General features: G+C 43.9%; 1 protein-coding gene across 1 annotated transcript; it reads left to right on the forward strand.

The window, feature by feature from the left end:
• The first annotated feature begins 888 nt into the window (after nucleotides 1–888).
• Nucleotides 889–3,205, forward strand: LOC119311160 (2-alkenal reductase (NADP(+)-dependent)-like). The gene is made up of 5 exons (XM_037586796.1): nucleotides 889–1,328; nucleotides 1,742–1,919; nucleotides 2,112–2,278; nucleotides 2,402–2,484; nucleotides 2,596–3,205. Exons 1-5 carry the CDS (start codon nucleotides 909–911, stop codon nucleotides 2,972–2,974), a joined length of 1,227 nt encoding a protein of 408 aa, XP_037442693.1. The 5' UTR covers nucleotides 889–908; the 3' UTR covers nucleotides 2,975–3,205.
• The last annotated feature ends 7,033 nt before the right edge of the window (nucleotides 3,206–10,238 follow it).

A 10,238-nucleotide genomic window follows, 5' to 3' on the forward strand; every position in this document is an offset into this window, starting at 1 on the left:
GAAGTCCATCAAGGAGAAAAATGGGGTGCCCTTAACAAGAAAAGAGGCTCATTTCACCAAGGCACAAGAGGCAGCCCGCAAGGATATTGAGAGAGCTTTCGGTGTTTTGCAAGCAAGGTTTGCATAGTTCGGGGTCCAGCTCGGTTTTGGGACAAAAAAACCTTGGTGAACATCATGAAATGTTGTGTGATTCTACACAACATGATCCTAGAGGATGAGAGAGGGTTAAACCTCCCTTGTTTCTATGACAATGTTGGTACCCGTGTGCAACCGGAAAGAAACCCTTCTCGCATACACGCTTTTCTTCAAGCACATCGTGAGATTGAGGATGCAACCACTCATGGTCGGCTTCGGAATGATCTAGTAGAGCACCACTGGCAATTGGATGGGCGGCGCATTGGCCCATGATGTATCTTTGTTTTACTTTTCTGTGTCCTATTTGATTCGAACAATTATTGTAATTTGCTCAAACATTGTTGTAATAATTTGAATGATTATTGTTTTATTCGGTGGTGTAATAATAACTACTCCAAATGGTTATTGTTTTATGTCAAATGTGATGGAATTTGTGATATGTCATATGATGAAATGTGTGATATATGAAATGACAGTTTTAAAGGTTGGGATTGAGGCAAAGACTAGAACCCTCAAATCCAACCCTTAAAGCAGTTTAAGGATTGGATTTGAGGGTTCTAGTCTTTGCCCCTGTTTTTCAACCCTTAAAAGTGCTAAAAACTGGCACTTCTCAATCCTTACAACTTCTTTAAGGGTTTGAGGGTTTGAGAGTTCCGCTAGACATGCTCTTAACCATCCAACCACGCACAGGCTGGTTCGCTTGTCACACTTATACGTTGTCCAACGCCCAGCGTACGCCTCACAAGTCCGGCCCGCTCACGAGCCGCACACGCATGCATCTCCGGTGCGGTCCCCTCTTCCCCGCGCCCCACGCATTAAGCGCGCGCGGCTGCACCCCCACCACGCACCCGCTCGATCCGCCACACACGAAACCCACCCGACCGAACGCGTGGTTCATAGTATCTAGACTACTGCAGATCACCAGCTCATCGGCGCGTCCGAGGAAGGAAGCAATGGCGGCGGCGGCGGCGGCGGAGGTGAGCAACAATAGGGTGATCCTGAAGCGCCACGTGACGGGGTTCCCCACCGAGGACGACATGGAGCTTGTCCCCGCGACGGCGCGCCTGGCCGTGCCGCCCGGGTCGGCCGCGGTGCTGGTCAAGAACCTCTACCTCTCCTGCGATCCCTACATGCGCAGCCGGATGTCAAGGCACGACGAGCCCAGCTACGTCCCGGACTTCGTCCAGGGGGAGGTACTATCGAATTTCTTTTTAACCTAGCATCAAACTTGGCCCTGTGTCGAAATTCAGTCCCCTTGGCAGTACATATCTACAGTTGGTTCTCCGATTCAGTGTCAGTATATCAGAGAAACTCTTCCAGTTAACTGTACTGCAGTCTAGCGGCTGTTTCTTCAGCTCATATTATATGATTCATTCATGCATGGCTCAATTGTTGGATCTGTAGCATGTGGTTCGCATGAGCAGAGCTTAAAATAATCACTCTGTTATCAGTATACCTTTCTGTTTCACGGAACAAGTTTTTTTTTAAAAAGCTCTGCAATATGGTCAACAGTTCTGTACATGGATCCAGCCTTTCTTTTTTCTGAATTTTTTCATCCACCAGAAAGCTTGACAATTTTGTTGCCTCCTTGAATCGACCCCACCAGGTTTTAACTACTTTGGGCGTAAGCAAGGTGGTGGAATCCGGGCACCAGGATTACAAGCCAGGCGATCTGGTTTGGGGAATGACAGGATGTGAAGAGTACACTTTGATCACGAACCTGCAGACACATTTCAAGATCAACCATCCTGAATTGCCGCTGTCATACTACACAGGAGTACTTGGTGAGTAAACTTTTATTCGTCACAAGTTAACCAGGTCTGGTATCATTACAGTAATTCACTTTGATCATGAAACCAGAAAGTTATGGTTTAATTTCTTCGTAGACCTTAGTCTGCAATAGAATCAATCAAATGTAACCTTGGCTGATATACTGGCTAGTATTTTCTCTGACTGCTAGAAACTTCATAATTCAGGCATGCCTGGTCTTACTGCCTATGCTGGATTTTTTGACGTGGCCAAGCCAAAGAAGGGCGACTATGTCTTCGTGTCAGCAGCGTCAGGTGCTGTCGGGCAGCTTGTCGGGCAGCTTGCCAAAATCTCTGGCTGCTATGTGGTTGGTAGTGCCGGTTCTGATGAGAAGGTTTGTGTGTACTCATTTGGGCACATCCCCAGACAATGAGCAGTTTTGTTCATACTGATATAATTTTGTCATACTGTTGGCAAAGCTTTCTATTTTGATGAAATAAATTTGCCTTCTCCTCAGGTCAACCTCCTAAAAACAAAGTTTGGGTTTGACGATGCCTTCAACTACAAGAAGGAGCAGGACCTGAACGCCACACTGAAGAGGTTAATTGCAGGCCCCTTCCCTACCAAACTCTTGCGTTCTTCCAACTTCCAGTGAAGAATGAACAGGGCCAGTTAATCAAGAGTTCTGCGTGTCATGATACTTGCTTTCAGGTGCTTCCCGGAGGGCATTGACATCTACTTCGAGAACGTGGGTGGTGCAATGCTGGATGCGGTGCTTCTCAACATGAGGCTGCACGGGCGGGTGTCGGTGTGCGGGATGATCTCGCAGTACAACCTGGAGCAGCTCGAGGGCGTGCACAACCTCTTCAGCATCGTCGCCAAGCGCATCCGCATGGAGGGGTTCATCGTGATGGATCACTACGGCAGCTACAGAAAGTTCGAAGAGGAGATGGCCGGCTACCTCAAGGAAGGGAAGATCACCTACGTGGAGGACGTTGCCGAGGGGATCGAGAGCTTCCCATCTGCGCTCATCGGGCTCTTCTACGGGCGCAACATCGGAAAGCAGCTGGTGGCCGTCGCACGAGAGTGACGTCGCATGCCAGGAGCCCTCCTGGATCGAGAAGTACTGATGTGCGTTCAGAGACCAGAATTCAGATATATATGGAGAGGTACTTAGTCCGGTTTGCTGGATTCAGCATGCTTTGAGACAGTGTTTTCAGAAAGTTGGAGAAAACAGAATCCTACTTAGGTGAACCAGGAAGTTGGAATGAACTACTGTATAATCTTTAGCATTTTTAAAAAGGGAAGTTGATGCTGCTCATCCCGCACTCTGGTCACAGCCATGGTTTTCAATTTCAGTTTCAGAAAAATTTCAGCATCAACCGAAATCACTGAAATTCAGTGAATTTCAGTGATTTCAGTTTCCATTTCAGCCAAATGACCGAAATATTCACTTGAATTCAATTAAAAATTTGAAAAAATTTAAAAATATTTCGAAAAATATTGGAATTATTCTGCTATGCTGAAATTGCTGAAATATTTTGGCCGAAACGTAATATTTCAGTGTTTGCTGAAATGACTGAAATTCAGCGAATTTCACTGAAATCTCACTGAAAGTGAAAACCATGGTCACAGCCCAGCAAAGTGCCAGTTTAGGTGATGCATTATAACACACGCAAATTTTGGATTACGAAAAGAGCACAATTCCTTCATCTGCACAGGGCTGTTCACAGGGAAATCAATGACCATGACTTGTGGGGCTAGGTTAGCTACCGAAGAGAACATTTAGGCCCTCTTTGATTAGCAGGAATTTCAAAACGCAGATCAGGAGAAATACATAATCGGGATGACATGCCCACTTCATTTCTATAGGATTAGCAAACCACAGGAATTTGCAGATAGTGCCAGATGGCACACAAAAAACAAAGGAATTGTAAAAAGACATTGGAGTGGATGCTAGATTTTTATGAAATATAGATGTAGTACAAACAATTCCAGAGGAAAGAATCTTATAATGTCCAATCCTACGAATCAAACGACCAACATAGAAAAAATTCCTACGGATTTTAATCATTCAAAAGCCCTATGAAATTCCTCTGAATCAAAGGAGCCCTTAACTTGAAATTACACGTAGAACATTCGGTAATTTATGATAACAAGCCATCTAGAGCTCAAACAACATGGCACTGGCTGCAGGGTTCCACAACAGTAAACTTTACATTGGAGGGAACAGTTCCCTCAATGTATGTTCTGATTGTGACGCGCTTTACGAGCTTCTAGGATAGTATCCCTCCTGATGGGGAAGCGTTTGCCAAATCTGCGGACAGAAGAAGAACATCCGAGTGGAGTATTTCCTTCTGAGGTGTCTAATGTAAGATACCGAAGCGACGTTGTACTCTCGAGAACATGACATGTTTTATTATGGGAACACCTCATGGCATTTTATTCAATTTGGGGTAAAGTAACATCTTGGAGTACAAGAGGTAAAAGAAAAGCAGGCGTTACATCTACCCAGTCCTCACAAATTTTAGAATCATAGCATCTTCTAGCAAGAAAATGGGGTACTCCATTGGCTTCTCTTGGACAGTGTTTGAAGTTGATCCCCGGAATGTTATGCGCTAACAGAAAGCAATCAGCTAGTATCGCCGAGCGAGGGCTCCAGATTTCCGAATCTCCATTGCATGCTTGCACTAACTCAAGACAATCAGACTCTACCTGTACATTACGGCAGCCCAGTCTGTCCACCAGTTTTAATCCACTCCAAGCTCAACCAAGCTCTTCCAAGAGGAGAACCCTTTTCACACTCTTGAGCTTATCATGTCGGTGCTTGGGTATCTTCTGTTGGAATAATTGGGCCTAGCCCATATAATAATTCATATTTTCTGCCAATAATTCAAGGTAAATCCCATAGGCCGATGTGGTCCATTCATGCATGACAAGGTGGTGTGGAAAATTGACCTATGTCATGTGTATGCGCAGTTTTATTTTTGTCACGCAAAGAAGTTGAAACAATTGATGCATAAATGCGAGAAGAAACTGAACACTTCATTGGATTTTGGTGCGCTTGTTTCTTCTCTTCTTAATGGTGTTTAGTGCTTCCGTTTAATGGTGTTTATTGCGCCCGTTTATCTTCTACTAATGAGGGGTCAGTTTCAGCTCTTCTCGCGTATATAAGAGGTTGCTCATGTACAGGTAAGATGCACAACTCTTCGTCTCGTTCCAAAGCTTTGCGTCGCCAATCTCTTTCCCATCTCGCTTCCCGGCATGCACCGGGGAGTGAGACAGTAGGCCTCCGAAACCCCGCCTCTTGTGATCCGGCACGGGAGAGCAGATATTAAGTTTTTGGGGGAGTGCTTCCGCACGACTGTTGGATCTTTGTTCATCGTGGCTGCAAACGATGACATCCCCGACGACGAGTTTCCCAACGACGACTTCTTCCCCGATGTCGATGGCCTCTTCAATGACATGACGAATGTCACGTCTACATCTTCTGCTGCTGTTTCCTATGGCACCTTATCCTCTTTGTTAGGGATAGCATTTGGTTTACTGCAACTAATGATCGACATGGATATGTTTCTTTTTGCTTATGATCCCAATTGCATGATTAGTTTCAACAATCAATTGCATGTCTCCAATTGTTCTCTCTATCATGTTGATCATGTTTTACCTATTGTTTTTCTGGATTAAACTTAACAAAAAAAATATCTAATTATTCAACAATCCAAAAACCTAAAATGTGTAGGCAATTTTCTCCTATTGCTTTTGTTGCAACTCCCAAGCCCGCACCGTTTGAGGGTGTGAACTATAAGAGGTGGTGTGCGAGGGCACTTCTTTGGCTTATCACCATGAACTGTTTTCATGCCTCTAAAGGCATGCCAGAGGGAGAGCCAGGGCCGGGCCGGCAAAATCTAGGGCCCTGTGCGAAACTAAAAATGAGGCCCTGTCTCACTAGAATAAATGTGTTGGGGAACGCGGTAATTTCAAAAAAATTCCTACGATCACGCAAGATCTATCTAGGTGATGCATAGCAACGAGAGGGGAGAGTGTGTCCACGTACCCTCGTAGACCGAAAGCGGAAGCGTTATGTAACGTGGTTGATGTAGTCGAATGTCTTCGCGATCCAACTGATCAAGTACCGAACGCACGGCACCTCCGCGATCTGCACACGTTCAGCTCAGTGACGTCCCTCGAACTCTAGATCCAGCTGAGGCCGAGGGAGAGTTCCGTCAGCACGACGGCGTGGTGACGGTGATGATGAATTTACCGGCGCAGGGCTTCGCCTAAGCACTACGACGATATGGTCGAGGTGTGTAACTGTGGAGGGGGCACCGCACACGGCTGAAAGATCAACTTGTGTCCTATTGGGGTTCCCCCTGGCCATGTATATAAAGGAGGGAGGGAGAGAGGAGGCCGGCTAGGTTGGGCGCGCCAGGTGGGAGTCCTACTTGGACTCCTAGTCCAAGTAGGATCCCCCCTTTTCCTTTCTTCCACCGGAGGGAAAGGGAAGGGAGAGAGAGGGAGAAGGAAAGAGGGAGGCCGGCCCCCTCCCCTAGTCCAATTCGGTTTGGGCAAGGGGAGGGCGCGCCCCTCCCTTGTGGCCTCTCTCCTCTCCTCCAATAAGGCCCAATAGGCCCATTACTTCTCCCGGGGGGTTCCGGTAACCTCCCGGTACTCCGGAAAAATGCCCAAACCACTCGAAACCATTCTGATGTCCAAATGCAACCTTCCAATATATGAATCCTTATGTCTCGAACATTTTGAGACTCCTCGTCACGTCTGTGGTCTCATCCGGGAATCCGAACAAACTTCGGTCATCAAATCACATAACTCATAATACAAATCATCATTGAACGTTAAGCGTGCAGACCCTACGGGTTCGAGAACTATGTAGACATGACCGAGACACATCTCCGGTCAATAACCAATAGCGGAACCTAGATGCTCATATAGGCTCCTACATATTCTACGAAGATCTTTATCGGTCAAACCGCATAACAACATATGTTGTTTCCTTTGTCATCGGTATGTTAATTGCCTGAGATTCGATTGTCGGTATCATCATACCTAGTTCAACCTCGTTACCGGCAAGTCTCTTTACTCGTTCCGTAGTGCAATAACCCATAACTAACTCATTAGTCACATTGCTTGCAAGGCTTCATATGATGTGCATTACCGAGAGGGCCCAGAGATACCTCTCTGAAACACGGAGTGACAAATCCTAATCTTGATCTATGCCAACCCAACAAACACCTTCAGAGACACCTATAGAGCACCTTTATAATCACCCATTTACGTTGTGACGTTTGGTAGCACACAAAGTGTTCCTCCGGTATTAGTGAGTTGCATAATCTCATAGTCCGATGAACACGTATAAGTCATGAAGAAAGCAGTAGCAATGAAACTGTAACGACCATAATGCTAAGCTAACGGATGGGTCATGTCCATCACATCATTCTCCTAATGATGTGATCCCGTTCGTCAAATGACAACATATGTCTATGGTTAGGAAACATAACCATCTTTGATTAACGAGCTAGTCAAGTAGAGGCATACTAGGGACACTATGTTTTGTCTATGTATTCACACATGTACTAAGTTTTTGGTTAATACAATTCTAGCATGAATAATAAACATTTATCATGAAATAAGGAAATAAATAATAACTTTATTATTGCCTTTAGGGCATATTTCCTTCAGTCTCCCACTTGCACTAGAGTCAATAATCTAGTTCACATCGCCATGTGAGTTAACATCAATAGTTCACATCTGTATGTGATTAAGACCTATATTTCACATCGCCATGTGACCAACAACCAAAGGGTTTACTAGAGTCAATAATCTAGTTCACATTGCTATGTGATTAACACCCAAAGATTACGAAGGCCTGATCATGGTTTGCTTATGAGAGAAGTTTAGTCAACGGGCCTGTCACATTCAGAGCCGTATGTATTTTGCAAATATTCTATGTCTACAATGCTCTGTATGGAGCTACTCTAACTAATTGCTCCCACTTTCAATATGTATCCAGATTGAGACTTAGAGTCATCTGGATCGGTGTAAAAGCTTGCATCGACGTAAATCTTTACGACGAACTCTTTATCACCCCCATCACCGAGAAACATTTCCTTAGTCCTCAATAAGGATAATTTTGACCGCTGTCTAGTGATATACTTCTAGATCACTATTGTACCCCCTTGACAAACTCATGGCAAGGTACACAATAGTTCTGTACATAGCATAGCATACTTTATAGAACATATGACTGTGGCATAGGGAATGACTTTCATTCTCTTTCTATCTTCTGCCGTGGTCCGGCTTTGAGTCTTACTCAACTTTACACCTTGTAATACATACAAGAACTCCTTCTTTGACTGATCCATTTTGAACTCTTTCAAAAACTTGTGAAGGTATTTATTCATGGAAAAATCTTATCAAGCGTATTGATCTATCTCTATAGATCTTGATGCCCAATATGTAAGCAGCTTCACCAAGGTCTTTATTGAGAAACTCTTATTCAAGTATCCTTTTATGCTATCCAGAAATTCTATATCATTTCCAATCAACAATATGCCATCCATATATAATATTAGAAATGCTACAGAGCTCCCACTCACTTTCTTGTAGATACAGGCTTCTCCAAAAGTCTGTATAAAACCATATGCTTTGATCACACTATCAAAGCGTTTGTTCTAACTCTGAGAGGCTTGCACCAGTCCATAAATGGTTCGCTAGAGCTTGCACACTTTGTTAGCATCCTTTGGATCGACAAAACCTTCTGGTTGCATCATATACAACTCTTCTTCCAAAAAACCATTCAGGAATGCAGTTTTGACATCCATCTTCCAAATTTCATAATCATATAATGCAACAATCGCTAACATGATTCAGACAGACTTAAGAATCTCTATGGGTGAGAAAGTCTCATCATAGTCAACTCCTTGAACTTGTCGAAAACCTTTTGCGACAAGTCGAGCTTTCTAGATAGTAACACCACTATCAGCGTCCATCTTCCTCTTGAAGATCCATTTATTCTTAATGGCTTGCCGATCATCGGGCAAGTCCACCAAAGTCCACACTTTGTCCTCATACATGGATCCCATCTCAGATTTCATGGCCTCCAGCCATTTCGCGGAATCTGGGCTCATCATCGCTTCCTCATAGTTCGTAGGTTCATCATGGTCTAGTAACATGAATTTCAGAACAGGACTACCATACCACTCTAGTGCGGACCATACTCTGGAAGACATACGAGGTTCTGTAGTAATTTGATCTGAAGTTTCATGATCATCATCATTAGCTTTCTCACTAATTGGTGTAGGAATCACTGGAACTGATTTCTGTGATGAACTACTTTCCAATTCGGGAGAAGGTATAATTACCTCATCAAGTTCTACTTTCCTCCCACTCACTTCTTTCGAGAGAAACTCCTTCTCTAGAAAGGATCCATTCTTAGCAATGATCTTGCCTTCGGATCTGTGATAGAAGGTGTACCCAACAGTTTCCTTTGGGTATCCTATGAAGACGCACTTCTCCAATTTGGGTTCGAGCTTATCAGGTTGAAACTTTTTCACGTAAGCATCGCAACCCCAAACTTTAAGAAACGACAACTTTGGTTTCTTGCCAAACCACAGTTCAGAAGGTGTCGTCTTAACAGATTTTGATGGTTCCCTGTTTAAAGTGAATGCAGATGTCTCTAATGCATAATCCCAAAATGATAGTGGTAAATTGTAAGAGACATCATAGATTGCACCATATCTAATAAAGTGCGGTTTACGATGTTCGGACACACCATTACGCCGTGGTGTTCCAGGTGGCGCGAGATGTGAAACTATTCTACATTGTTTTAAATGAAGGCCAAACTCGTAACTCAAATATTCAACTCTACGATCAGATCGTACAAACTTTATTTTCTTGTTACGATGATTCTCCACTTCACTCTAAAATTCTTTGAACTTTTCAAATGTTTCAGACTTGTGTTTCATTAAGTAGATATACCCATATCTACTCAAATCATCTGTGAAGGTCATAAAATAATGATACCCGCCACGAGCCTCAACACTCATTGGACCGCATACATCGGTATGTATTAGTTCCAATAAGTCAGTAGCTCGTTCCATTGTTCCGGAGAACGGAGTTTTAGTCATCTTGCCCATAAGGCACGGTTCGCAAGTATCAAGTGATTCATAATCAAGTGATTCCAAAAGTCCATCTTTACGGAGTTTCTTCATGCGCTTTACACCGATATGACCCAAACAGCAGTGCCACAAATAAGTTGCACTATCATTATCAACTTTGCATCTTTTGGCATCAATATTATGAATATGTGTATTACCCTGATCAAGATTCAATAGTCC

Source organism: Triticum dicoccoides, chromosome 5B, assembly GCF_002162155.2.
Source record: "Triticum dicoccoides isolate Atlit2015 ecotype Zavitan chromosome 5B, WEW_v2.0, whole genome shotgun sequence".
NCBI lineage: Eukaryota > Viridiplantae > Streptophyta > Magnoliopsida > Poales > Poaceae > Triticum > Triticum dicoccoides.

What these genes read in the sequence shown, in the direction of transcription:
- LOC119311160 (XM_037586796.1), top strand. Translation starts at nt 909, where the DNA reads ATGCATCTCCGGTGCGGTCCCCTCTTCCCCGCGCCCCACGCATTAAGC. An exon ending in GTGCCGGTTCTGATGAGAAG is followed by an intron (nt 2,279 to 2,401) that starts GTTTGTGTGTAC and finishes CCTTCTCCTCAG; the next exon opens with GTCAACCTCCTAAAAACAAA. An exon ending in CTGAACGCCACACTGAAGAG is followed by an intron (nt 2,485 to 2,595) that starts GTTAATTGCAGG and finishes ACTTGCTTTCAG; the next exon opens with GTGCTTCCCGGAGGGCATTG.